This window comes from Amia ocellicauda, chromosome 16, assembly GCF_036373705.1.
Source record: "Amia ocellicauda isolate fAmiCal2 chromosome 16, fAmiCal2.hap1, whole genome shotgun sequence".
Classification (NCBI taxonomy): domain Eukaryota; kingdom Metazoa; phylum Chordata; class Actinopteri; order Amiiformes; family Amiidae; genus Amia; species Amia ocellicauda.
In genome coordinates, this window is record NC_089865.1 from 388,774 (window position 1) to 415,511 (window position 26,738).

The 26,738-nt window shown below is 53.2% G+C and overlaps 1 protein-coding gene across 2 annotated transcripts in view; it reads left to right on the forward strand.

The window, feature by feature from the left end:
- The first annotated feature begins 292 nt into the window (after window positions 1-292).
- The window catches only part of cps1 (carbamoyl-phosphate synthase 1, mitochondrial), a 41,509-nt gene continuing 15,063 nt past the window's right edge, over window positions 293-26,738 (forward strand). The window contains exons 1-29 of one of the 2 annotated variants that reach the window (XM_066687620.1): window positions 293-632; window positions 3,873-3,982; window positions 4,141-4,285; window positions 4,394-4,483; window positions 4,648-4,704; window positions 5,008-5,100; window positions 5,215-5,304; window positions 7,190-7,318; window positions 7,636-7,742; window positions 7,952-8,093; window positions 9,227-9,304; window positions 9,941-10,039; window positions 11,184-11,279; window positions 11,408-11,597; window positions 11,736-11,893; window positions 13,464-13,592; window positions 13,893-14,037; window positions 14,208-14,418; window positions 14,626-14,824; window positions 15,047-15,223; window positions 16,037-16,155; window positions 18,971-19,112; window positions 19,895-19,960; window positions 20,101-20,164; window positions 20,672-20,853; window positions 21,063-21,257; window positions 22,023-22,090; window positions 23,354-23,429; window positions 26,544-26,621. In XM_066687620.1, coding sequence (XP_066543717.1) covers window positions 513-632; window positions 3,873-3,982; window positions 4,141-4,285; window positions 4,394-4,483; window positions 4,648-4,704; window positions 5,008-5,100; window positions 5,215-5,304; window positions 7,190-7,318; window positions 7,636-7,742; window positions 7,952-8,093; window positions 9,227-9,304; window positions 9,941-10,039; window positions 11,184-11,279; window positions 11,408-11,597; window positions 11,736-11,893; window positions 13,464-13,592; window positions 13,893-14,037; window positions 14,208-14,418; window positions 14,626-14,824; window positions 15,047-15,223; window positions 16,037-16,155; window positions 18,971-19,112; window positions 19,895-19,960; window positions 20,101-20,164; window positions 20,672-20,853; window positions 21,063-21,257; window positions 22,023-22,090; window positions 23,354-23,429; window positions 26,544-26,621 — 3,555 coding nt within the window. In that variant the 5' untranslated portion in view covers window positions 293-512. Of the gene's footprint in view, window positions 633-2,994; window positions 3,739-3,872; window positions 3,983-4,140; window positions 4,286-4,393; window positions 4,484-4,647; window positions 4,705-5,007; window positions 5,101-5,214; window positions 5,305-7,189; window positions 7,319-7,635; window positions 7,743-7,951; window positions 8,094-9,226; window positions 9,305-9,940; window positions 10,040-11,183; window positions 11,280-11,407; window positions 11,598-11,735; window positions 11,894-13,463; window positions 13,593-13,892; window positions 14,038-14,207; window positions 14,419-14,625; window positions 14,825-15,046; window positions 15,224-16,036; window positions 16,156-18,970; window positions 19,113-19,894; window positions 19,961-20,100; window positions 20,165-20,671; window positions 20,854-21,062; window positions 21,258-22,022; window positions 22,091-23,353; window positions 23,430-26,543; window positions 26,622-26,738 lie in introns of those variants that run through there. The other variant, XM_066687622.1, reaches the window with a different exon arrangement.

Genomic DNA, 26,738 nt, shown 5'->3' on the forward strand with positions numbered 1-26,738 from the left:
CTACGTGGGGACTTGATTCAAGTCTTCAAAATCATGAAAGGCATCGACCACATCAAACCAGAGGAGCTTTTCCAGATCAGCAGGGACACACGCACCCAGGACACAAATGGAAATTGGGCTTCACCAAATGAGCACGATGGGGCCAATGGGCTCCTCTCGACTGGACACTGTCCTGTGCGCCGCTACTCCACAGTGTACGGGACGCTGTGCGCCGCTACTGCACAGCCCACGGTACCGTGTTTGCCCCTGGACACGTGGTGTGAGCAACAGGCGCTGTTGCCCACTCCTCCCTCTCTCCCTCCTCCCTCTCTCCCAGCCCTGGGTCGGATCCACGCCGATCACATTTCACTCTCCTGCGTGGGACAGCTGGGCGTCTCAGTGCATTGAGCTGTGCACGCCTCTATCTCAGTCTTATTCATATTCCAGTTAGTAAGAGCTGTGAACTTGTGCGCAGAGCAAGTGCCGCTGATATAATAATAATAATAATAATTAATATTAGAGATAAACCCGATATGACAAAGATCCTGACAGTGCGTGAGTTGGTGCGGGGCTTCAGGTCAGGGCTGTCCGTCTGCTGCAGCCGGAGTGGACGTGGCTGGAGAGACGCCGGGACACGACTTCTGAGCATGAAGGTAGGCGGACTTATTGCGGTGATTATTATTAATTAGTAGGCACGCTCTTGTGTGAGTTAATTGCTGTCAGATCCCGAGTTTCTGCGCACAGACGCACTGCGCATGTTCCACAGATTGCGCACCAGGTTTATAGTTGGTATGGGATGATTCTGGGCATCTGTTCATTGCATCACTTTTTTGTTGTTGTTGTAGAGATAGTAAAGTAATAGTTTTCTTGCGGGGGAAATAGACTTTTGCAACTCAATAATGTTTCACATTGTTTCAGAGCCAGATACAAGTGCAAACACGCAGGAGGAGGGAGAGCAGCACATTCCGGGTCTTTATTTGTATCTGTTGTGATTGTAATGTGGGAAGTGCAAGGCTTGCAAATGCCATCAGGTTTCCCCGTCCAGGCAAACTAGACCAGGTCGACCTGCTGTGCCCCCCCAGGAGAGGACAGACTCATGGACTGTCTCGCCCGCAGGAGCCTCTTAGAACATTAGAACATAAGAACATAAGACAGTGTCCAATGGAGAGGAGCCCATTGGCCCCATCGTGCTCGTTTGGTGTCCATTAATAACTAAGTGATCAAGGATCCTATCCAGTCTGTTTTTGAATGTTCCCACATTGTCTCTTCAGCCACATCGCTGGGGAGTTTGTTCAGATTGTGACGCCTCTCTGTGTGAAGAAGTGTCTCCTGTTTTCTGTCTTGAATGCCTTGAAGCCCAATTTCCATTTGTGTCCCGGGTGCGTGTGTCCCTGCTGATCTGGAAAAGCTCCTCTGGTTTGATGTGGTCGATGCCTTTCATGATTTTGAAGACTTGAATCAAGTCCCCACGTAGTCTCCTCTGTTCCAGGGTGAGAAGGTTCAGTTCCTCAGTCTCTCAGTAGGACATTCCCTTCAGACCTGGAATAAGTCTGGTTGCTCTCCTCTGAACTGCCTCTAGAGCAGCGATATCTTTCTTGAAGTGAGGAGCCCAGAACTGTCCACAGTATCCAGATGAGCTCTAACTAGTGCATTGTACAGTCTGAACATCACTGCCCTTGTTCTCAATTCTACACTTTTGACAATATACCCTAGCATCGTGTTTGCCTTTTTTATTGCTTCCCCACATTGTTTGGATGGAGAAAGTGAAGAGTCCACATAGACTCCTAGGTCTTTCTCATGCGTTACTTCCTCTAGTTCTGTTCCTCCCATAGTGTCATTATAGGGACATTTTTGTTACCTGCATGTAATACCTTGCACTTGTCCACATTGAATTTCATCTGCCAAGTGTCGGCCCACAACTGAATGTTATCTAAGTCCCTTTGAATAGCCTGTGCTGCCAAGATTGTATCTGCTGAGCCACCTATTTTAGTATCATCTGCAAATTTGACAATGTTGCTAACTATCCCAGAGTCCAGATCATGAGATCATTGTTCAGGGTTTACCTGCAGTCTGCTTCTGAAGCCCACGCATGGCGCTGAGCATTTCAGACTTGGTTACCCTGTCGCTGGCATGCACAAACAACCTTGATTTGGCTGTTAAATCCTTTGAAACGTTGCTTTCATGCTCCATCACTGCACTCTGTACTAAATCGTGCAGTATGTAAAACCCGCTGTGGCTCAGACATTGGCAATTGGCACACTACACAAACCACGGGCAAAGCGTCAAGTGTTGTGGTGCACTGCACTGAGGTTGGACTCCCTGTTGTGTAGCAGGTGTTCAGAGCATGGGTTTAAGGTCACGAAGGGCAGGACATGAAAGTTCAGGGTCATCAGTGCCATTCTAGTGGACATGGGGTTTGTAGGGTTTGTGTGTTTAGGGTTTGGATATAGTCTTGTCCCTCAGCTGTGTACTAATCCCCTGAATCAGCTGATCCTCAACTTTTTTTGTTGCAATGGGAAGTGACTTAATCTGCAGCCGGGGATGCAGCCCTGAAGAGCAGTGACAGTCAGGTCAATAAATATTTGGACAGAGACACAATTGTCATCATTTTGGCTCTGTACGCCACCACAATGGATTTGAAATTGTTACATTCATTTTGATTGTTTAAGTGTAGACTTTCATCTTTAATTTGAGGGTAGTTACATCCAAATGGGGTGAACGGTGGAGGAATTACACCCATTTTTATATATGGTCCCCCAATTTTAGGGGCTCAAAAGTATTTGGACAAACTAACATAATCATGAATTAAATTGTCAATACTTGGTGGCAAATCCTTTGCAGTCAATGATGGCCTGAAGTCTGAACCCGTAGACATCACCAGATGCTGGGTTTCTTCCCTGGTGATGCTCTACCAGGCCTGGACTGCAGTCTACACTTAAAGCACATCTTGATTGTTTCCTTTCAAATCCATTGTGGTGGCGTACAGAGCCAAAATTGTGACAATTGTGTCTCTGTCCAAATATTTATGTACCTGACTGTCACTGTGAGTCTCAGTAGGCTTGTGTTCAGTGCCATGACCGTGTAGGTGTGTTCAGAGTCAGAGTCTCACTAACTGCGTCGAGTGACTGCCTGACACAATTAAGCTGAATGGTGACCGAACTGACGTTGAGCAGGGAAGTGTACGGGCTGGGGACCAGACGGGCGGGGGATGGACACAACTATAGCTGTATTTGTATTTATAAAGATTGGGAGACACGGCAGCAGTTATTTCTGCGCCGTGGTGTGTTACCCGGTGACCTGGAGTGACCCCGGCCTTGCGCTGCGCTGCAGGAACAAGGGAAGAGTCTGGCTCAGCGATCAGGGCAGGAGTGGGGCGGTTCGGTGACGAGGGTGTTTTGTGTGGGTATTAGACTCCGGTGTTCCCAGGCATGTGTCTTTCAAATACTGTTTCAGGCCACTGTCCCTCTGCCTGCGTGTCGGGTGAGTGCTAGGCGATCATTGTTGGACAGATGACAGCGGGTTCGAGGCAGGACTCGAGCTGTGCGGCTTTACATATTTCCCATCTCCACTGAAACCTCACTGGTCTGGCTGATCCACAGCCCAGATGCGCAGATCCTGGTGTGTTTGGTTGTAGGGGCAGTCCGCCATTGTGAAACGGGTTTGAACAGGTTCCCAGAACTGTCTGGGGTGTGGCTGCGTGGGAAGCCCTGAGGGGAAGAGCGTCCCAGTGGGTGGTGACGATGCTGATCGATTCACTGCGTAAGTGCCTGATTGGCTCGGCCTGCTGCTCAGCGGCTCGGCCCAGCATGGAGACGGTGGCATCACAGAGAGACCCCTGCGGCTGCCTCCTCTCCTCCCCTGTCATCCCCTCTCCTCTCCCCTCCGCCCTGCAGGCACAGTCTGCACACCTGGTTCTGGATGACGGGACTCGGATGAAGGGCTTCTCATTCGGACATTCGCGGTCGTCGACGGGGGAGCTGGTGTTCAACACTGGGCTGGTGGGGTAAGAGCCGAGCCCTCTTCCCTGCCCCCAGTATATTACCCCACGCACTCTGAGATCCTGCCCCACTTCACCTTGCGTGTGAAATCCTGTCAGTGTCCTCTCTCTCTCTCTCTTTCTCTCTTTCTCCTCACCATCTTGCCGGTGTCTCTGTGCTGTAGGTACCCCGAAGCCCTGACAGACCCCAGCTACAGGGGGCAGATTCTCACCCTCACCTACCCCATCGTGGGCAACTATGGCGTGCCCGACACCCAAGAGCTGGACAGCCTGGGTCTCAGGACCAACGTAGAGTCTGATCGCATCCAGGTGTCCTTTTCTCTCGGATTATTGTGTAATGAATTGTAAAGATCTGCAGCGCGCAGTTTGTAACCCCCTTGTGCGTGCCGAGCGGTGAGTGTGCGCTGTGTGTTGCAGGTGTCGGGGTTGCTGGTGCAGGACTACAGCCACGACTACAGTCACTGGAAGTCAGTGAAGAGTCTGGCGCAGTGGCTGCAAGAGGAGAAGGTATGACGCCGTAAAGGGCCACCCGGAGGCGCTGTGTCTGTGTGTCCGAGTGTGTCCGTGTCTCTCTCTGTCTCTCTGTCTCTGTCTGTGTCGGTTGAGTGGTGGGTGACGTGTGATGTATTGGATTGGACTTCACGTTTTGCCCTGTGCTTGTGTCATCGCAGGTCCCGGCCCTGTATGGAGTCGACACCCGGATGCTGACCAAAATCATCAGAGACAAGGTGCGGGGGGGTTGTGCAGTAGCCAGCCTCAGACACTCGGTCCTCCTGGGCCAGGGGTGGGTCTCCCGGGTTCTGCAGTGTCACAGCGGGTTCTGATTTGGGGGATTTGAATCAAGAGCCCGCTTGGACGGTCCTATCCAGTGGGGGGCGCTCTCTCCGTCCCAGTGGGCTGCCGTGGGAGGGCAGATAGATTGGTCATGGTATCTGCGGGGATGTCTCTCCTCTCACAAAACAGACATTGACACCCAATAGGCGTACGCGGTGTGAAATGATGTCGTGTTTGTGTTTGTTTACCATTTCAAGGGCACAGTTTTGGGGAAGATTGAGTTTGACGAGCAGCCCGTTGAGATCTACGACCCGAATCAGCGCAATCTGGTGGCGGACGTGTCCACGAAGGTAACTGCGGCTGCGCACTCTCGGGAGGGGTTCGGTGGGGCGACCGCAACCGCTGTTTGTTTACTCTGCTGTTCAGAGATCTTTGAAGAGTCCCTCCCTGTCTTCCTCCCGCAGGAGGTGCGTGTGTTCGGGAAGGGGAATCCCATTAAAATAGTGGCAGTGGATTGTGGGATCAAGCACAACATCATCCGTCTTCTTGTGAAGGTGAGAGCACGCCCGGGGTTGCTCTGCCAAGGTGATTTGCTCACCCATAACTACAGTAAAGGCACTGTGTCCTCTGTGTGACAGATATGCTTTCTCTGCGCTGTGATAACGCATTGTCTGTGTGCTGTGAGTCATTGTGTCTGCTCTGTGCTGTAACGCTGTCTGTGTCTCGGTGCTTTGATGCATTTTTGTCTTTACTGTGTTATGAATCAGTGTGTTGTGCTATGATGCAGTGTGTCTACTCTGTGCTGTATCGCTGCAGTGTGTCTACTCTGTGCTGTATCGCTGCAGTGTGTCTACGCTGTGCTGTATCGCTACAGTGTGTCTGTGCTGTGCTGTATTGCTGCAGTGTGTCTGCGCTGTGCTGTATCGCTGCAGTGTGTCTGCGCTGTGCTGTATCGCTGCAGTGTGTCTGTGCTGTGCTGTGCTGTATCGCTGCAGTGTGTCTACTCTGTGCTGTATCGCTGCAGTGTGTCTACTCTGTGCTGTATCGCTGCAGTGTGTCTACTCTGTGCTGTATCGCTGCAGTGTGTCTACGCTGTGCTGTATCGCTGCAGTGTGTCTACTCTGTACTGTATCGCTGCAGTGTGTCTGCGCTGTGCTGTAACTCTGTGCTGTATCGCTGCAGTGTGTCTACTCTGTGCTGTATCGCTGCAGTGTGTCTACTCTGTGCTGTATCGCTGCAGTGTGTCTGTGCTGTGCTGTATCGCTGCAGTGTCTACTCTGTGCTGTATCGCTGCAGTGTGTCTGCGCTGTGCTGTATCGCTGCAGTGTGTCTACTCTGTGCTGTATCGCTGCAGTGTGTCTACTCTGTGCTGTATCGCTGCAGTGTGTCTGCGCTGTGCTGTATCGCTGCAGTGTGTCTACTCTGTGCTGTATCGCTGCAGTGTGTCTGTGCTGTGCTGTATCGCTGCAGTGTCTACTCTGTGCTGTATCGCTGCAGTGTGTCTGCGCTGTGCTGTATCGCTGCAGTGTGTCTACTCTGTGCTGTATCGCTGCAGTGTGTCTGCGCTGTGCTGTATCGCTGCAGTGTGTCTACTCTGTGCTGTATCGCTGCAGTGTGTCTGCGCTGTGCTGTATCGCTGCAGTGTGTCTACTCTGTGCTGTATCGCTGCAGTGTGTCTGTGCTGTGCTGTATCGCTGCAGTGTCTACTCTGTGCTGTATCGCTGCAGTGTGTCTGTGCTGTGCTGTATCGCTGCAGTGTCTACTCTGTGCTGTATCGCTGCAGTGTGTCTGCGCTGTGCTGTAACACTGTGCTGTAATGCTGCAGTGTGTCTGCGCTGTGCTGTATCGCTGCAGTGTGTCTGTGCTGTGCTGTATCGCTGCAGTGTCTACTCTGTGCTGTATCGCTGCAGTGTGTCTGCGCTGTGCTGTATCGCTGCAGTGTGTCTACTCTGTGCTGTATCGCTGCAGTGTGTCTGCGCTGTGCTGTATCGCTGCAGTGTGTCTACTCTGTGCTGTATCGCTGCAGTGTGTCTGTGCTGTGCTGTATCGCTGCAGTGTGTCTGTGCTGTGCTGTATCGCTGCAGTGTGTCTACTCTGTGCTGTATCGCTGCAGTGTGTCTGCGCTGTGCTGTATCGCTGCAGTGTGTCTGTGCTGTATCGCTGCAGTGTGTCTGTGCTGTGCTGTATCGCTGCAGTGTCTACTCTGTGCTGTATCGCTGCAGTGTGTCTGCGCTGTGCTGTATCGCTGCAGTGTGTCTACTCTGTGCTGTATCGCTGCAGTGTGTCTGCGCTGTGCTGTATCGCTGCAGTGTGTCTACTCTGTGCTGTATCGCTGCAGTGTGTCTGCGCTGTGCTGTATCGCTGCAGTGTGTCTGTGCTGTGCTGTAATGCTACAGTGTGTCTGCTCTGTGCTGTAACGCTGTGTCCACGTGTCCGCAGCGCGGCGCGGAGGTGCACTTGGTGCCGTGGGACCAGGACCTGCTGGGGCTGCAGTATGACGGGCTGTTCATCTCTAATGGCCCTGGGGACCCTGCACTGGCCACCACACTCGTCCAGAACCTCCGCAAGGTACCGAGCGCCGCCTGCACCGGGCCGGGGGGGTGGGCAGGGTGGGCTGAGCTTTGTGTTGGGTAAAGCACAGGATAGGTGACCCGGTGAACACAGAGGTGGTTGATTATGAGCTGTGACACGTGTGTTGTGTGTGAGGGCGCGATGCAGGGAGGCGCTGTAGTCCCTCTGGCTGCTGTGTGCTGAGCCCAGTGCATCGTCTCGGCCATCGGAGTTCAGCTTTATTCTTGGTTTTGGGGGTTCCTCCGTGTGATGTGGTTTGCTGTGCCTGCGGACCCCCTGGTCCAGCTCACTGCGGAGGGTCTGTGTTGTCTCAGGTGCTGGAGAGCGACCGTCGGGAGCCGGTGTTTGGTATCTGCATGGGCAACCAGATCACGGCACTGGCGGCCGGTGCCAAGTCCTACAAGCTGCCCATGGGGAACAGGTAGGCAGGGGGGGCCCCGAAACTGCTGCACCATCCCACAGCATTCAGACGCTTCCTTGGACTGATTTAATCTGTCTCTGACGTCAACTTGTCTGCATGGAATAGACTGTTTCATACACACAATGAAAAATAAATAGTTTAATTTGAATTTCCTTACAACTCTCCTCTCTCTCTGTCTCTCTGTCTCTCTCGGTCTCTGTCTCTCTCAGAGGTCAGAACCAGCCAGTGTTGAACCTGCTGACGGGCCAGGCCTTCATAACGGCGCAGAACCACGGCTACGGCATCGACAGCCAGTCCCTCCCGCCCGGCTGGAGCCCACTGTTCGTCAACGCCAACGATGGCACCAACGAGGTGCGAGTGTTCAGTGTGTGGTGTTCAGTATGTGAGTGATTCTGTTGTGTTGAGTTGCTCAGTGAGTGTGTGTATCAGTGCTCATTGTCTGTATGTGGTGTTGAGTGTGTGTGTGTGTGTGTACACCGATCAGCCATAACATTATGACCACCTGCCTAATATTGTGTAGGTCCCAAAACAGCCCTGACCCGTCGAGGCATGGACTCCACTAGACCTCTGAAGGTGTGCTGTGGTATCTGGCACCAAGACGTTAGCAGCAGATCCTTTAAGTCCTGTAAGTTGCGAGGTGGGGCCTCCATGGATCGGACTTGTTTGTCCAGCACATCCCACAGATGCTCGATTGGATTGAGATCTGGGGAATTTGGAGGCCAAGTCAACACCTTGAACTCGTGATTCATCAGACCAGGCCACCTTGTTCCATTGCTCCGTGGTCCAGTTCTGATGCTCACATGCCCATTGTAGGTGCTTTCGGCAGTGGACAGGGGTCAGCATGGGCACCCTGACTGGTCTGCGGCTACGCAGCCCCATACGCATCAAACTGCGATGCACTGTGTGTTCTGATACCTTTCTACCAGAACCAGCATTCACTTTTTCAGCAATTTGAGCCACAGTAGCTCGTCTGTTGGATCGGACCACACGGGCCAGCCTTCGCTCCCCACATGCATCAATGAGCCTTGGCCGCCCATGACCCTGTCGCCGGTTCACCGCTTTTCCTTCCTTGTACACTTTTGATAGGTGCTGACCACTGCAGACCGGGAACACCCCACAAGAGCTGCAGTTTTGGAGATGCTCTGACCCAGTCGTCTAGCATCACAATGTGGCCCTTATCAAAGTCGCTCAGATCCTTACGCTGCCCATTTTTCCTGCTTCTAACACATCAACTTTGAGGACAAAATGTTCACTTGCTGCCTAATATATCCCACCCACTGACAGGTGCCATGATAACGAGATTATCAGTGTTATTCACTTCACCTGTCAGTGCTCATAATGTGATGGCTGATCGGTGTAATTGCTCAGTGTGTGTGTATTAGTGCTCAGTGTCTGTATGTGGTATTCAGTGTGTGTGTATATTAGTGTTCAGTGTGTATTTGGTGTTCAGTGTGTGGTGTTGAGCCTGTGTGTGTTGTTGCCAGGGGATCATGCACGACTCCAAGCCTGTCTTCACTGCACAGTTCCACCCCGAGGCTAAAGGCGGCCCGACTGACACTGAGGTAAGTGTACACACCCTCTCTCTGGCACTGAGGCTGACAACGCCCTTCTAGTGAAGAACGCACAGGGGCCACACACGGGTGCCACACGCTCCGGTGTCATAAGCCTGAGGTTGTGTGAGTGTGAGTGTCTGTGTGTTAGAGTGTGTGTGAGAGTGTGTGATTGAAGCGTTTTCTGCAGCGCTGTGAAATGTAGCACACTCTTAAAACCACAAAAGGAGAAACAAACTGCTTGCATTACAGAATGAAACACAATCACTTCAGCTGGCTACAGGGGGCCTTAAATCAGCAGCCCGGGAGAGCGATGTGACTCCTTGTTGCTCGGTTGTGTTGATTGCATGCCGAGTGGTTTATGAATATGTGTGCCGGGGGAGCGGTGCCGAACACACAGCCCTGTTTCACTCAGACAGGCGAGGAGTAACACGGCCAGCTCACCTGTTTATTATTGAGTGTTATTGGAGTCAGAAAGTGTCCATTACAACGTGTGCAAATGCATTTGAATATATAGAACAGAATACAGTGTTTATTTAAATGTATTTCAGGCCAATGCTGATGTATATTTTACTATTTATTTTCTGCACAGGAACATATCCTGTCCACAGTGTGTGTGTACTGACTCTGTTCTCTTCTCTGTTGCAGTTCCTGTTTGATGCCTTCATATCCCTCATTAGGAATGGTAAGGAGGTCAGCATCGTGTCTGTGATGCCCAGGAAAGAGCAGCCAACCAGACGAGCCCAGGTATAACCGCACTGTTCTGCACAACTACTGTGTGTGTTCCTGTCTTACAGTGTGTGTGTTACTATTATAACATACAGACGGGTGACAAATGAAAGGAAAAACCTGAATAAATGAGTGGAGGAACATAACGAATTCAGACGCCTCCAAACAGGTGCACTGCATGATACAATTAAGCAATTAACATCCTATCCTGCTCTGTGCATGTATACAAATGCTGAGCAGCCCAGCTGACCTCGATTTTGGATCAAGATGGCGAGAGGAAAGGATCTAAGTGACTGTGAAAGAGGGTCATTATTGGGGCACGAATGGCCGGAGCTTCAGTCACACAGACGCTCAACTGGCTCGTGTTCTGGACAAGTGGGCGAGTGCATGTGTGGGACACCAAGAGAACGGGACAGGCCTGACTGCTGGACCCTACAGTGAGGGGGTCCGGAGGCTCTGTTGTGCTGTGGGGGGCATTTTCCTGGCATGGTTTGGGTCCACTTGACCCTTAGAGCCAAGGGTCACTGCAAATCATGACAGAGTGATTCTGAGTGATCACCTTTATCCTGTGGTGACACATTTCTCTCCTGATGGGAGTGTCTCTTCCAGGATGACAATGCCCATCCACAGGGCACGAGGGGCACTGAATGGTGTGATGAGGATGAAAATGATGTGACTCATATGCTATGGCCTTCACAGTCACCAGATCTCAACCCAATTGAACACCTATGGGAGATTCTGGACCGACGTGTTAGACAGCGCTGTCCACCACCATCATCAAAACCCCAAATGAGGGAATGTCTTTTGGAAGAATGGTGTCCATCCCTCCAGTCGAGTCCAGAGACTCTAGAATCTGTGCCAAGAGCATTGAAGATGTTCTGGGGCTCGTGGTGCCCAACACCATAGTGAGACACTGTATGTTGGATTTTCCTTTAATTTGTCACCCGTCTGTATGTTATGGTGACACATGTTACAGTGTGTGTGTTACTATGGTACAGTGTGTGTTATATGACACACAATGTGTGTTACTGTGATAGTGTGTGTGTGACAGTGTGTGTTACTGTTTGTGTTGCTGTGTCTCTCTGTGTAGCTTTATGTGCGACTGTGTTACAGTGTGTGTTACTGTGTCACTCTGTGTTACAGTGTGCGTTTGTCCGGCCAGGTGTCCAAGGTGCTGGTGCTCGGCTCCGGTGGACTGTCCATCGGCCAGGCCGGGGAGTTCGATTACTCCGGTTCTCAGGCCATCAAAGCCATGAAGGTAAACCAGTGGATCTCTCGTCAAGCATGTTTTTCTCCTCTCCCCTCTGCTCTATCTCGCTCTCCTCTCTCTTCTCTCGCTCCTCTCCACTCACTGACTCCTGTCCCTCCCTCCTCCCGCGGCCACAGGAAGAGAATGTGAAGACGGTGCTGATGAACCCCAACATTGCCTCGGTGCAGACCAATGAGCTTGGCAGCAAGCAGGCCGACTCAGTGTACTTCCTCCCTGTCACGCCGCACTTTGTGTCCGAGGTGATCCGCACCGAGCGGCCCGACGGCATCCTGCTGTCCATGGGCGGCCAGACGGCGCTGAACTGCGGTGCGTTGCCGAGAGCTGCCCTCCTACACACTGCCGCCTCTCCCTCACCGTCGTGCTGTGTGTTGTGTGTGCTCTCTCTCACAGGTGTGGAGCTGTGTAAGAGCCCTGTGCTGATGTGTACGGTGTGTTCTCTCACAGGCGTGGAGCTGTATCAGAGCGGGGTGCTGCAGCGCTTCGGGGTGCAGGTCCTGGGCACGCCTGTGGAATCCATCATGGCCACCGAGGACCGGCAGCTCTTCTCTGACCGGCTGACGGAGATCGGCGAGAAGATCGCCCCCAGCATCGCCGTGGACACAGTGAGGCGCAGCATGGGCGGCCATTTCCCATAGCAACACACGCCCTCTCTGGCACACGCTACATGCCCTCTCTGGGTCACTCTCTACACACCCTCTCTGGGTCACACGCTACACACACTCTGGGTCACACACACACTCTGTCGCACTCATGTTCACCTACACACCCCATGTCCAGGCTTCCTTGCACATAAACTCCACACGTGTGTCATTGCATTAGCGTGGCAGCCTGCAGCACCGGCACTGTTAGGCTCTCACTCGTGTTCCTGTCGCCTGTTCGGGTTATTTATTCTCTGAGACCCGGTGCAGTCCGTCTTTACGGCCACAGCGATGACGCGGCCGATCCGATCATATTCACTCTTCCTCAAGAATGACCATAAACCACACTGTACTGTTTCATGATAAACCGCTTGTAATCCTCCTTTACGGCTCGGTCGTTTGTCTTCTCTGCCACAGCCGAGTGTCCCGCCTGCCGAGCCGTGATTCAGAGACGCCCCTCTCTGGAAACTGCAGACCGTGGCTGTCCAGTGGGCCTGAGCAGGATTAAGATTGGAGGGACTGCGCTGATTATAGACCACATAATAAGGGCTCTCCAACTCAACAGCTATTTATTACGCAATTAAAGCTCCCTGGCTGCACTAATGAAGGCCGTTTCAAGGTTCTTCATTGCTATTAATTCACACATTTTCTTGAGTTCACAGCTCTAGATTACAAATATGAGCAAATTAGTCTCCATTCAGGCAGCCATTGTGATGCCGCACTAAACCCTAATTGCTAAACCGAAACCCGGCTGAAAATATCACCAGGGTATCATCTGGAGTGTTTCTCCCCAAAGAGCGTTTTGCATTGTTTATAAGTGATTGTGTGCGTTTGTCAATACAGACGCATGAAGCCCGTCTTTCCAAGTCCTAATTGATCTCAATAATCGTGTCCTCGCGGTTAGACACTGTGCTTTTAGTCCCGTGTAAGTGTGGGGGATTTAAAACCACGTTCGGCACCGGAGTGGGTCGGGCGTCGGTACCACAGGGCTCAGCAGTCAGTTATTTCTCAAAAGGGACGATCGATATTTTCAGGGGAAGCACGGAGGTTTAAAAGCTGACTCTCCAGTCCCTTCATCTTTAGAGTGTGCTGGTCCGACGCTAGGGCCCGCCCGCCCGAATCGGGGTACCTGTCCTCCGCTGGGTTACACGGCCAATGGGGAAAATTTAATCTTATGTCATCGCGGCTGATTTGTTTACATCGGAAATTAACGTGACCTACACAGTATTAATTTCTGATGATCGTATTTGGCAAGTTTTTGTCAAACTCGTTTGCCCCGGACTCGGGTCACTTTTGACCTCTCAAATTACAAACCTGTATCCTATAATTTTTTGTATTTATTTATCAGTGATAGAGAAGGGCTTCTGATGATAAATTAAAGCAGGACAGGGTGCCAGGTGTGTAACTGGCCTTCTGCAGGTATTGATGTGCCTCGGCCCGTGTTTAGTGTGACTCCACACCCTACAGCACAGCTATGTGTGGGCGGTTATTTGCTTGACCCTGTTGACACTGTTCATGTGTCTCTCTCCCGCAGGTGTCCGACGCCCTGCAGGCGGCTGAGCGGATCGGGTACCCGGTGATGCTGCGCTCTGCCTACGCCCTGGGGGGGCTGGGGTCGGGGCTGTGCGTGGACAGGGACCAGCTGCGGGAAACGGCCAGGAAGGTGAGTCTCAGCCCCCGCGGGCACACGACCCTCTGGCTGTCGGACATGTGGGGAGCCTGCGGTGTTTGGTTTGGTTTGTGTGCGAGTGTGTGCGTGACTGTGAGAATTTGTGTTCGTGAGAGCGTGCGTGCCTGTGACCATGAATGTGTTTTTGTGAGCCTGTGTGTGTGTGTGTCTGTGCGTCTGTGCGTGAACACGTGTGCCTGTGTGTGCGCGTGTGCATATAGTAAGCCAGCAGCAGGTCTGTCTCTCCACGTGTGTGATCTGTGTCGTGTTGCTCTGTGCTTCTCCGTCCTCCAGGCCCTGGCGATGAGCAGCCAGATCCTGGTGGAGAAGTCTCTGATGGGCTGGAAGGAGGTGGAGTACGAGGTGGTGAGGGACGTGGCGGACAACTGCGTGACCGTGTGCAACATGGAGAACTTTGACCCCCTGGGCATTCACACAGGTATGACCCAGCCCCTCCGCTGGTAGGGAGCGGCCAGAGCCGTCCCATTCCGTGTCCGGTGCACAGCTCTGATTGGCCAGTCCGCACGAGCCGACATAGCCACACGATGCACGGCAGCACGAGGCCATGGGGCGGTGATTCAGCAGTCTGCGTTTGCGTTTCCCCGGCAGGCGACTCCATCGTGGTGGCGCCGAGCCAGACGCTGTCCAACGAGGAGTACCACCTGCTGCGTGAGACGGCCATCAAGGTGGTGCGGCACCTGGGCATCGTGGGCGAGTGCAACATCCAGTACGCGCTGCACCCTGGCTCGTTGGAGTACTGCATCATTGAGGTCAACGCCCGGCTCTCGCGCAGCTCCGCCCTCGCCTCCAAGGCCACGGGGTAAGAGGGACGGGGACACGCCGGGGGACACGGAGGCACGGGGACACGGGGAGAAGCCCATCAGAAGAGGACGCTCAGACACACCAAACATTTGGATTTATATCTTTAAAACCTTTAATCTGAACTGGGGAGACTTCCCGATGCCGTGGTACAGGTGCTGTGGTAAAGAGGCTGTTTTTCCCGTCTGTCTTCTCGCCCGTTTCCCAGCTACCCCCTGGCGTTTGTGGCTGCCAAGCTGGCACTGGGCATCCCGTTGCCGGAGATCAGAAACGCGGTGTCGGAGAAGACCACGGCCTGCTTCGAGCCCAGCCTGGACTACATCGTCACCAAGGTCCCGCGCTGGGACCTGGACCGCTTCCAGGGCATGACCCGGGAGATCGGCAGTGCCATGAAGAGTGTGGGCGAGGTGAGCAGAACCGGGCGTCATACTGTTACACTTATAGTGATCATTTTACAGGCAGTCACTCTGTGTATCTGTCAGTCAGCCAGTGTGTCAGTCAGTCAGTCAGTCATCAGTGTGTCAATCAGTCAGTCAGTCAGTCACTCAGGGTGCTAGTGTGTCAGTCACTCAGTCAGTCACTTGGTGTGTCAGTCGGTGAGTCAGCCTGCCCGTGTCTGTGTGTGTCAGGTGATGGCAGTGGGGCGCACTTTCGAGGAGAGTATCCAGAAGGCTCTGCGGATGTGCCACCCCTCTGTGAATGGGTTCGAGCCCCAGCTGCCCATGAACGAGGCCTGGGCAGAGCCTCCCGACCTGCAGCAGAACCTGGCTGTGCCCTCCAGCACACGTATCTTCTCTCTGGCAAAGGTAAGGCATCCACACGGCACAGCACAGCTCAGTATGGCACGGCACGGCCCTGGGTCACACCAGTTGATAAAGGATGAATGTCCCTCTCTCTCTCTCCATCCCTATCCAAACTGCCCCGCCTCGCTCCGCCCCGCCTGCTCTTCCTCCCTCTGCACCGCCCTTCACTGTGGCATCACCGAGCAGCACCAACTTTTGCTCCGGCTCTCCTTGAAATGCCTTCTCCGGCTGACTCTGAGAAATAATGTTTCGGGAGTCTTGAATGAAATTATTGACGCTGGCAGATTTATTTAGGAGTAATGGGCCAAATCGCGTGCAGCTCTGAAACATCAATAACTCTCAAGGTTAGCCGTGTAACAGCGGCGCCGTCATCGCATTGTTCCCCAGGGGCCGCAATCCCACTCATTAGCAGGCGGGCTGTCAGTCTGCTGATTGGCTGCGGAGCTGCGGGGTCCTGCGAAGTTCAGCGTTCTGGGGGTGTTGTCCCCGATGTGATTTGAACACGCAGCCTTTGATCTGGAGTCAGATACGCTACTGTTGTGCCACAAGGTCTTGACACTCACACGGACACTCACACCAGCACATGGGCACACAGACACTCACATGGGCACATGGATGGGCACATGGACTCACAGACACTTGCACGGACACTCACACGGGCACACGGACAGGCACACGGACACTCATACGGGCACACGGACACTCACACATACCGTACACATAGACAAACACAATCTCACTCTTGCACACATGGACTCACACTTGCACAGATATACATGTGCACACATCCATACACGCAAGGCTCTGTCTCCGCAGGCGCTGCACAACGGGGTGACGGTCGATGAGATCCACGCGCTGACGGCCATCGACAAGTGGTTTCTGCACAAACTGCGGCGCATCACGGAGATGGAGAAACACCTGGGCCAGTACAGCAGGTGAGAGAGCGGCAGAGGGAGGGAGGCGTTGTTTGACTGGAATTCTCCGGCTCGGTTTCCCGACAGAAGCGTGTCGAAGCCGACTGACTCCCAGAGCGTCAGTGCCGAGACGGACACCAGATGGCGCTGCGGCGCTGCAGGAGGCGGCCGGCCGCGTCTCTCTGGGCCTTTATCTCGGGCTTCTGTACATGGAGACGGAGGGAAAAAAATCAAAGGAAATAAAAAAACGCACCCAGACAAAATGAACAAAGGCAATCTGAGGCAACAGTTTAACTTTACACGGAGCTAATGGCACAGACAAAAGAGGCACATCGGTTAATTAGAGAACAAGGCAAATTGAGTTGAAACGATGTGAACTCGGTGCAGAGCCGCCACAGTTCAGACAGAGGGCTGTGAGGGGTGAGAGCTGAACCGCACGGATCCGGGCCGGCCTCAGGGTCCACACCTGCGGTACTGGATCCACAACGATACAATATACAACACTGTGTCCTGTCTTAGGGATTCCTGCACCTTCTTAATCCATACAGATATATACAGGATATATACATACATACATATACTACTGTTCTTGTGTAGAACAGTAAACTGTCAGTGCAGTTTTCATTATTTAAATCTACACCGTGGTGTATCAACAGACCCGTTCCCTGCCCACGACAACGCACTGTGCCAACACACCGGTCCCCTGCCCACGACACTGTGGTGTGTTAATAGACCCGTCCCCTGCCCTTGACACTGCGGTGTGTTAACAGACCGTCCCCCTGGCCATGACACCGCACTGTGCCAACACACCGGTCCCCTGATTATTACACCGCAGTGTGCCGTCACTCCGACTGTGCCACCCTTCGCACCCTTGCCCAGCCCTGCGCAGCCTCCAGCAGGGTGTAAACACAGAAAACTCGTAGAACTTACACCCAGAAAGATATGTGCAAGAGAAATTATATATAAAAAAATCCGTCTTTCCCTGCATTACTGCTCGACTCATGCTGTACAGCCCCCCGGCCCTCTCCTCGCTGTTCAATAATACATGATAGCTGGAATTTGGGCCTAATGAGGGAATCTCGGCCGTGCGCTTGATAGGGAGGCAGTGCAGTCTGGGACGTGCTGTAAGCATATCAATTAGCACAGAGAACGAGCACAGTTCTGTATCTCTCGCTCTCTTCCTCTGCCCTCTGCTGAAATCGGCCTTTTATCTCTCATCAGCGACTGGTAGGAAATACTAAACAACCCCCTGCGCTCTCCGCCCGACCGGATGCCCCCCGCCTTGCCGCTCTGCGATAACAGAAATATTACTGAACTGATCTGGGCTCTTTTTGAATTTCTTCAAACTCTCATTGTAGTGGAGCAGGGCAGGTGTTGGGGGGATGGGGGTTGAGATAACACTCAGAACGTAAGAGCATGAGACAGTGTCCAATGGAGAGGAGGCCATTGGCCCCATCGTGCTCGTTTGGTGTCCATTAATAACTAAGTGATCAAGGATCCTATCCAGTCTGTTTTTGAATGTTCCCAAATTGTCTCTTCAGCCACATCGCTGGGGAGTTTGTTCAGATTGTGTCGGAAGAAGTGTCTCCTGTTTTCTGTCAGGCTGTGGAATGATTTCACCTCCCCCCCCTCCGGCTCTGTTCTTACTCTCTTATTGTTTTCAGGGAGATGCACTGTGTGCATCTAGCTGAGATTCATTCAGGGTTACTATTCGCATGGGAAGTGTGTGTCCCCGGGATCGTGCACTGGACAGCATCGTGCATTACACAGTGCATTGCATTGGACGGGCCTCGTGCATAGGCCAGTATATTGCATAACACAGCATATTGCATAGTCTAGTCTGGAGACAATTAAAGGAGGGTGCCACTGGCTGTCAGTCACTTTTTCAGGAGTAAGATGTAAGTGGGTGGCATTATTAGTGGTAGTTGTATTCATTTTTAATACAAATCATAATAATCTATCCTTCAGCTGCCTGTTTCTTCTGACTGAACAGAAGACGACTTGCTTGCTCTGTTTGTGATCCTGGGAGAGTGTGGAGTTCCAGTGAGACTCCGGCTCCTTCGGCGAGCTCCTGGGTGAATTCCAGTTATGCAACCACCGATTCTTTGAAAGGGCGAAGAAAGGAGTACAAAATATAAAAACAAATGTTCTCGCAGAACGGGAGAGCAGAGCTGCCGGGGGAATTGCAAGCAGCTCGGCGTGTTGGATCTGGTTATTTGCAGTGAAGCCATTTAATAATTAAGTAAAAATAAAGAAATGTGCAGACTTGAGCAAAAAGGCCTGCTTCCTTTTCTGAGACGCCGTTTCCCCCGAAAATGAATCTGTGCTCACATGAAAACCCACTCAGCCCGGCACTCTCCCGCCGCACTCGTTTAGTTGGGCGCCTCTGTGGAATTCTACCCTTAATTTTCCCGGAGTTGATTCTGTAGACCATTCCTTATTACAATATTCCCACAATCCCCGGCTCCCTTATTCCCACACCCCCGTCGGTTTATTTACTTTTTCTCAATGGAGGTTTCCATGAAAGGAATCGATGTGTCCACCCTGAGCACCAGATCAATGGTGATGCCAGGACCAGGGCACACGAGGTGGGAAGTGTCTTTTGGGGGAGTCGAGACAGTAAAGTTGGCGCACAGAGCTGTGACCGATAAGGACAGACCGCGCGGGGGGCTGGAGAGTCAGCTGTAGTTGTTGTGAAGGATGCAGACGGACTGCGTAGAGGCGCGGCTGCGGCACCGCTCTGGTGTTCGCTGTCACACGGAGACCAGATCGACGTCTCCCGCTGTCTGCCAGCCGTGCTCCACGCAGGGTTAACGCTGTGCTCTCTGTGCCACAGCTCCACGGTGCCGCAGACGCTGCTGCTGAAGGCCAAGCAGGACGGCTTCTCGGACCGGCAGGTAGGCGCGGCGTTGCACCTGGAGGAGACGGAGGCCAGGGAGCTCCGGCTGAGACAAGGCATCAGACCCTGGGTCAAACAGGTGGGTGACGTCTCTCCTCATTCGACACTGTCTGCACTGTCCTGAGAGGACACACACCAACACACACACACACACACACAACCAACATACATGCACGCACACACACACACACGCACTGACTCTCCAATGTGTGGCAGTTTGCCCTGGTTCTTCAGGGACCGGGTTCTTCGTGTGTCAGAGCCTGGTTAGTGTCGTCCCTGCAGCCAATTGTAGGTTGAACTGCTCTAGAGGCAGATCAGAGGAGAGCAACCAGACTTATTCCAGGTCTGAAGGGAACGTCCTACTGAGAGACTGAGGAACTGAACCTTTTCACCCTGGAACAGAGGAGACTACGTGGGGACTTGATCCAAGTCTTCAAAATCATGAAAGGCATCGACCACATCAAACCAGAGGAGCTTTTCCAGATCAGCAGGGACACACGCACCCAGGACACAAATGGAAATTGGGCTTCAAGGCATTCAAGACAGAAAACAGGAGACACTTCTTCACACAGAGAGGCGTCACAATCTGAACAAACTCCCCAGCGATGTGGCTGAAGAGACAATTTGGGAACATTCAAAAACAGACTGGATAGGATCCTTGATCACTTAGTTATTAATGGACACCAAACGAGCACGATGGGGCGAATGGGCTCCTCTCCACTGCACACTTTCTTATGTTCTTTTTCAACATCATGCGGTTTGTGTGCCGAGGCTCAGAGTGTGTGCTTCCTCCTCTCTGGACCGGTGGTGCCGTGTGTGTGGGTGTGAGTGTAACTGTCCACCTGATCCTCCTGTCCTCAGATCGACACCCTCGCTGCAGAGTACCCTGCTGTCACCAACTACCTGTACTGCACCTACCATGGCCAGGTGAGTGTGTCTCTCTCCCTTTCTCACACACCCACTCACACTCCTGCCCCTGTAGACAGTGCACTGGTCTCCCTCTCCTCGTGGCTCTCTCACTCTCTCTCACTCTCTCTCTGCTCCGTGTTTTCTGTTCCCCCCCACAGGAGCACGACATCGACTTCAGGGACCAGGGTGTGATGGTGCTCGGCTGTGGACCGTACCACATCGGTGAGCAGGACTGCCGGGGGGCCGGGCGGGTGGGCAGCTGGGCCCTCGGCTCAGTGATTTTCTCTCGTTTCCTTCTGTGTTGGTGCTCCTCTCCTGCGATGGCTGCCCGTCTTTCTCCCAGCCTCCGAGGGCTTTGCTGCTCGGTCACACAGCCGCAACAGTACGGCCAATCAATCAATCAATCAACTGTATAGTGCCTTGCACAGTGGAGCCACAGAGCGCTTTGCAGAATCACAAACATACATACAAACTAACAAATAAACCAGAAACAGTTTAGAAAATGAAATAAACCAAAATAAAATAATCATTCGGCACAAAGGAGAGAGAAACACACTGCAATGAACGATTATCAGAGGAGAAAATAAATCTCTGGGGGTCCACGGCTCGAGGCCCAGGCCTAATCAGACGCCTGAGAAACCCCAAGCCATCCCTCGCTCTTTCTCATATATCATATCTTTCTCTCTGTTCCCCCACTCCTCTCCCTCGCTCCCCCCGCCCCCCCCGCAGGCAGCAGCGTGGAGTTCGACTGGTGTGCCGTGTCGTGTATCCGGGCCCTGCGGCGGCTGGGCCGGCGCACCGTGGTGGTGAACCACAACCCCGAGACGGTCAGCACGGACTTCGACGAGTGCGACCGGCTGTACTTCGAGGAGCTGACGCTGGAGCGCGTGCTGGACGTGGTGCAGCAGGAGGTCGGCGCCGGGGCTCGGGGGGGCGGTGGGCCTGGTGTTCGGGCCGCGCTCCGGCTGGGCGGGGGGGTCAGGCGCCAGTGTTCCTGGAGCTCCTGGAGATGTGGTTTAGTGGGAGAGCGCAGTGGGCCGAGGGAGAGCGCCCGGCCCCTTGCTGTGCCTGATGTGTGTGTCTCTCTCTCTCTCTCTCTCTCTCTCTCTCTCTCCCTCAGGGCTGCAGCGGGAGCATCATCTCGGTGGGGGGGCAGATCCCTAATAACCTGGCCATACCGCTGCACCAGTGTGGCGTGTCCATCCTGGGCACCAGCCCCCTGCAGATCCACCGGGCCGAGGAGCGCTCTGTCTTCTCCACCATACTGGACCAGCTGGGCGTGGCGCAGGCGCCCTGGAGAGCCCTGAGCTCGCTGGTGAGGAGCAGGGCCACGGGCAAGAGCAGGGCCAGGGGCAGGGCCAAGGGCAGGGCCGAGCCACAGGCAGGAGCAGGGCCACGGGCATGGGCACGAACAGGTGCAGGAGCAGGGGCAGGGGCGAGAGATTCATCTCTGTACATTTGCACAGTAGTGGTTCTGGCGTTTTCTCCTGTGGTTTTGCCATGCCTGTGCTTTGCCGGGGTTTTTCCAGGCCAGGTGTCTGTCCTCATGGTGGGGGGGGGGGCAGCCTGTCATGAGGAAGTATGTGTCAGTCAGAGCCTCTCTCTGAGATCCGAAACAGCATGGCGTTCCCTTTGAACAGTCGGATCTGAGCTCCGCCTGCAGGCCTCTGTAGCTGCTTCAGTTTGCATTTTACTCCCAATTTAAATCCTGCGTACACCTGTCTGCGCCGGCTGCTCTTGCAGCTCGTGTTCGTGTCGGCGGCGGGTCGGGCTCCTGGCTTTCTAAGAGCTGTCTGATGGGCTCTCCCGGTATCGGAGCTTGTTAATAAAAACGAAAAGAGAGACAGAGAAATTGCCTTAAGTAGCACTTTGATAAATGCGGCTGTTTCTTCTCATCAGCCCGCAGCCTCTCGCAGCACCGGCCCGGCGTGACTCGCTTTTAACGAGTGGTGGAGCTGTTCCTCCACGCCAGGCGTGCTCTGCCGGCGGTCACGGGGGGCTTATAGGGGGGAGGCTGTAGGGGGGCTGAGACAGGAACACATGCTGACCGGTCCGTCAATCTCCCTCTGGTGTGTTTCAGGAAGACGCCATCGCCTTCACCAGTCAAGTGGGCTACCCCTGCCTGCTGAGACCCTCCTACGTGCTGAGGTGAGGGCCGGCGCCGCCCGTCCTCGGCACGCCTTCGCACCCGTGTGCCGTTGTTGACATCTGTGTGTTGCGTGTGGTTTCCACTCTCGCTCTGCAGTGGGCAGCACCTCAGCATTGTGTGTGTGTGTGTGTGTGTGTGTGTGTGTGTGTGTCCAACACTTTCTCAATCTCTCTCACACACTCACACAGACTCTCTCTCTCTCTCTCTCTCTCACACATACTCAATTTTCAGTTCAGTTCAATTCAAGGTTGCTTTATTGGCGTGATAAACAGGTCTGCAGTGTTGCCAAAGCAGTTAATATTACATACATACATTGAAAAGATTTCATATTTCATAAAATATATTACAGTAAAAAAAAGGGAAAAAGTACAATATAATGTATAAATAAGATCTTAATATACATCTACATTTACTTTATTTATTTATAACTAACAAGTTTACAGCTGGTGTGTGTTTTCACGGTGAGCCCCTTGGGTGGCCAGGGGGGCTATGTGTCCCTCCCCCAGGAGGATAGCTATTTTTTTATTCATTTATCATTTACTCTCTCTCTCACACACACACACACACACACATACTCTCTCTCTCTCTCCCTCCATCCACAGAGGAGGTGAAAGCCTGTATCAGTTCTGTTCATCTTTCCTACTTTTCTGTACGAAACCCCCCCAAACCCTGCAGTCTTCTCTCCAAAACCGCGTCTTTCCCGCCAAGCACCGGATGAAACATTAAACATCACCTCGATACTCTTTAACTTGGCAGACGCCCTTGAAGTGTGCGTTTCCTGCCGGCGGTGAACGAACACACCAGGGTGCGTCTGTGTGTTTTGCTAATCGTGCACAGTTTGTGTTTTTGTAGGAAGTCCAATGAATCGTTTAGTAAAACCAGCTCAATTAGCAGAGTGCCAGCGCTGTGCGGGGCGGGGGGGCCGCGCTCTCGGGGGTGCTGCGGCGGTGGGAGGAGCTCCCCAGAGTGAGGTAGCCCCCCAAATCCCACTGAGGGGGGGAGAGAGACTTCTGCACCGTGGGCCGAGAGCCCGGGGGGGCACTGCGTGTACACGGCTTTGTTTTGCTTAGTTTGAAGGAGAAGAAAGAAAAAGGAAAATTACCCTAAAAGCCTGCTCTCTTGGTGACGGCTCTTCCCACAGAGGGCTGGTGAAAGGACGAGTAATTTCTCAAGAGCCTGGAGTGGTTGTTGACCTGAATGCCTCTCTCACTCAATCGTTCTTATTCCCCCTCTTTCCCTCTCCTACTCTCTCTCTCCCCCAGTGGCTCGGCGATGAACGTGGTCTATGGGCAGCAGGAGATGAAGAGGTTTCTGGAGGAGGCGACCCGGGTGTCTCAGGTGAGCCGCTGCCCCCCCCGGCCCCTCTCTCTCACGGCTCCCGTCAGACTCTGCTCTCTGTCTCGCCTCGGCACTATTGATTTTCTTTTTTCCTTTCTGTTTTGAACGTCTTGCACCTGAAATCTGCAGATTTCTTCATAAAAATGTGCCTCGCTCCGGCACTTCTGTCCTGAAAGGGAGCTGAATTATACATCTATTCATTTTTAAACCATGCTCAGCGTTTCACAGAGCCGGTTGGACTGAGGAGTGTCGTTTTTCTTATAAAGGAGAGCCCGGCATTTGAGTCTGTTGTATTTTCTCCATTCTGCCCGTATTCCCTCTCTCTGTGTGATTCACAGCAGACAGACTCTCTCCTGCCGGCATGTTAATGGAGTCTCTTTACACCTTCGCCCGGCTCTCTGAGGCGCCTGGGAGGACGAAGGAGAAATTGCGTTCGATATCCTCGGCGCAACAGACCCGTGTTGCTCTGACTGAGCACGTGGGCCCGAGGGCGAGATCACAGGCGGTATAACCAGTGAACCCGGCGCAGCAGACTCTTCACACTGAACGGCACAGTTGTGTAGGGTTTCCTGAGTGCAGGCGCCCCACACAACCCACAGTATTGAGTTTTAAACCAGCATCGGCACACACAAACACACAATCGCTCAACAGGGCGACGGCTCGGTCGGTACACGTGAGAGGACGACGCTCAGGACTGTTGAAGTTGTACAGAAAGCACTACAGCTCCACATACACACACACAGTAGTCCGGGGGGCGTGTTAGTTGGGCAGGAGGGCTGCGTTGATCTCGGTGTCCCACCTGCGGAGACAGTCAGGAGAGCTGGACTAGACACAGAGGACGAGGACACAAACGAAACGAATCAGAGCACAGCAGCGTCGAGGGCAGGCGACCGATCAGAGGCCCGTCCAACCGGCGGCCGATAACAAATTGATCGGAGGGTCTCGCCCAGCTGTTTGTGGGAGCCGTCCTGGGGGCTTCGCCTCACTAATGAGGGGCTTCGCTTCTCCTGGTTCCAAATACACGCGTCCAAAAAGTGTACAGTTTGTCTTTTTCTCTTGTGCCTTTCTTTCACCTTTCAGGTGAAAACACACGCCTAAAGAAGGGCAGCGACTGCAGCGAGTTTTACAGCAGTCAAAAGGCTGCGTTTTGAAGCTAACAGCCTGTGTTTAGGTAGAAACGGATTCCCACTCGTGCTGACAGCGCCTCTGCGTTGGGGGATTCTCTCCTTGCCTTTGGACTGGAAGCCGCTGCCGCTCCCCCCCTCCGTTCGGCGCTCACCTTTGAACAGATCGTGCTATTATAAGCAATGCTCCGACACTACGGGCTGTGTTCTTTGAGGTAGCTGAGCGGAGAGATCTGAGCGAGTTTCTGGGCCGTGTTATATGTCACATGAGCCCCGAAGAGATTTAAAAATAGAAGGAAAGCGAAAAAAGAAACTGAAAGGAAGAAAAGAACTCGACAACTACAAAGCTCTTACGTAATTCCCTCAGATTTGTATAAATGGCGGCGATGGATAGTTAAAGATGACGATGTGCAGACGAGCCGCTGCTTTCGGAGGATGGGTGTGTCTTGCTTCCTACACTCTTTCTCCTCGCTGTTGTTTGTGTATTAAATGTGTTTCGTGTGTTTGTGGACAATAACGAAACGACGGCCCACCTGATAATGGCTGACAGCCGGTTCTCAGTGCTCTGTTTGAGTTCTTCTGCGTCATATAACCACTGTCAAGTCCTGGCATCGTACCCGATGTCTACGGTCTCCAATTCAGGCCAAGGCCGCTCTGTGTCTTGGGCACGGGTTGCGTTTGTGTCACAATAGTTTCCACGAGGATCGTCAGTTTATTTTTCCTTTTCTCCTCCTCCTTCATTTCACTGTCTCTCAGTGTCAGATCAGTGCACGATGCCCAGAGTTTCAGTGTCCGTCCTGTCTTGTTTATTGCACATAAACAACCTAATTAACCTCTAGCGAGACAATCTGTAAATATGTGTCACTCTGGGTGTGTGTGTGTGTGTGTGTGGGGGGGGGGGGGTGTATACAGTGTATATCCTCTTGTGACATTAGAAAGCGCAGCCTCGTTCTCTGAGGCTCCAGTTTATGCCAACGTCGCTCTCACAGCCAACTGACCTGCTGCTCGGGGGTCAGATACTCACCCTCCCTCTCCATTTCAACACTCGCTCACACACTCTCTCACACACACACACACACACACACACACATGCGGTGTTTGAGGCTCGGATTGGTGTCCGTCTCCAGTGCTTGACGCTCCTGTGGGTAATCGGCTCTGCAAGGATCTCTGTTACTCCTCCGTCCTGGGGCTCTTTCTGCGCTTCTCCCCCCCCCCCTCTCTCCTCTCTCTCTCTCTCTCTCTCTCTCTCTCTCTCTCTCTCTCTCTTTCTCTCTGTGTTTATTTGTACACCTGGTAACCTGTAAAGAGCAGCCGCTCCTGCCCTGCGGAGCCACAGGCTCTCTGTTTCATGAAGCTCCTCCTCCGCCCTCGCGGCCCGGATGGGCACAGGGGTTGTGCACCGCTGGACTGGACAGATCAGAGCAAGGCTCCGACTCGACGACAACAACAACAAGCGATCAGATAAACCCCATCTCTCTCCAGAGTTGGGCTCAGCTCCCGCTGTGGGCTGCAGGAGAGCAGCTTTAAGCACAGCGCTGGCTTGGCATTTTTGTTGTTGTTGTTGTTAACACAAAAGCTGCTAATTTGCGGCCTGGGAACAATCAATCAGGCCTGGGTGAGGAGTCACTGACTGTCTGATAGAACCGTCTCATCTGGTGCAGTGTCGACGTACAGATGTGTGTTCCAGCGCTTCCCCCCCAAATGAATCTTCCCCAGTTTTTAATCCAGTGCGTCAGCTTCAATAACATGGCGGGGGGTTCGTGGGGAGACTCTGTGGGACTCGTTTCCTCTCGCTGTCCCTCGGTCTTTGTGTCACAGGGTCTCGGATGAACTGTCCAGGCTGACAAACTGGGTGAGAGGAGCTCTCCGTGTGGGAGTGTGAGTGTGTTACAGTGAGAGCTTGTGTGTTTTCCATCTGTTTGATCTGGTGACCGGCGGCTGCAGGTCCGCTCCGCCGATCCCTGATCCGTGCTGTGTTTCTCTCCCCCAGGAGCACCCTGTGGTCATCACCAAGTTCATCGAGGGAGCCAGGGAGGTGGAGGTCGACGCCGTGGCCAAGCAGGGAAAGGTGAGTAGGAGGGAAGTAGCTTGTTGGTATAGCAGATGGGTTATAGTATAGCCCACCGTGATGCTGACCAGTGTACAGTATAGCCCACCGTGATGGTAACCCCCGCAGAGCAGGTGG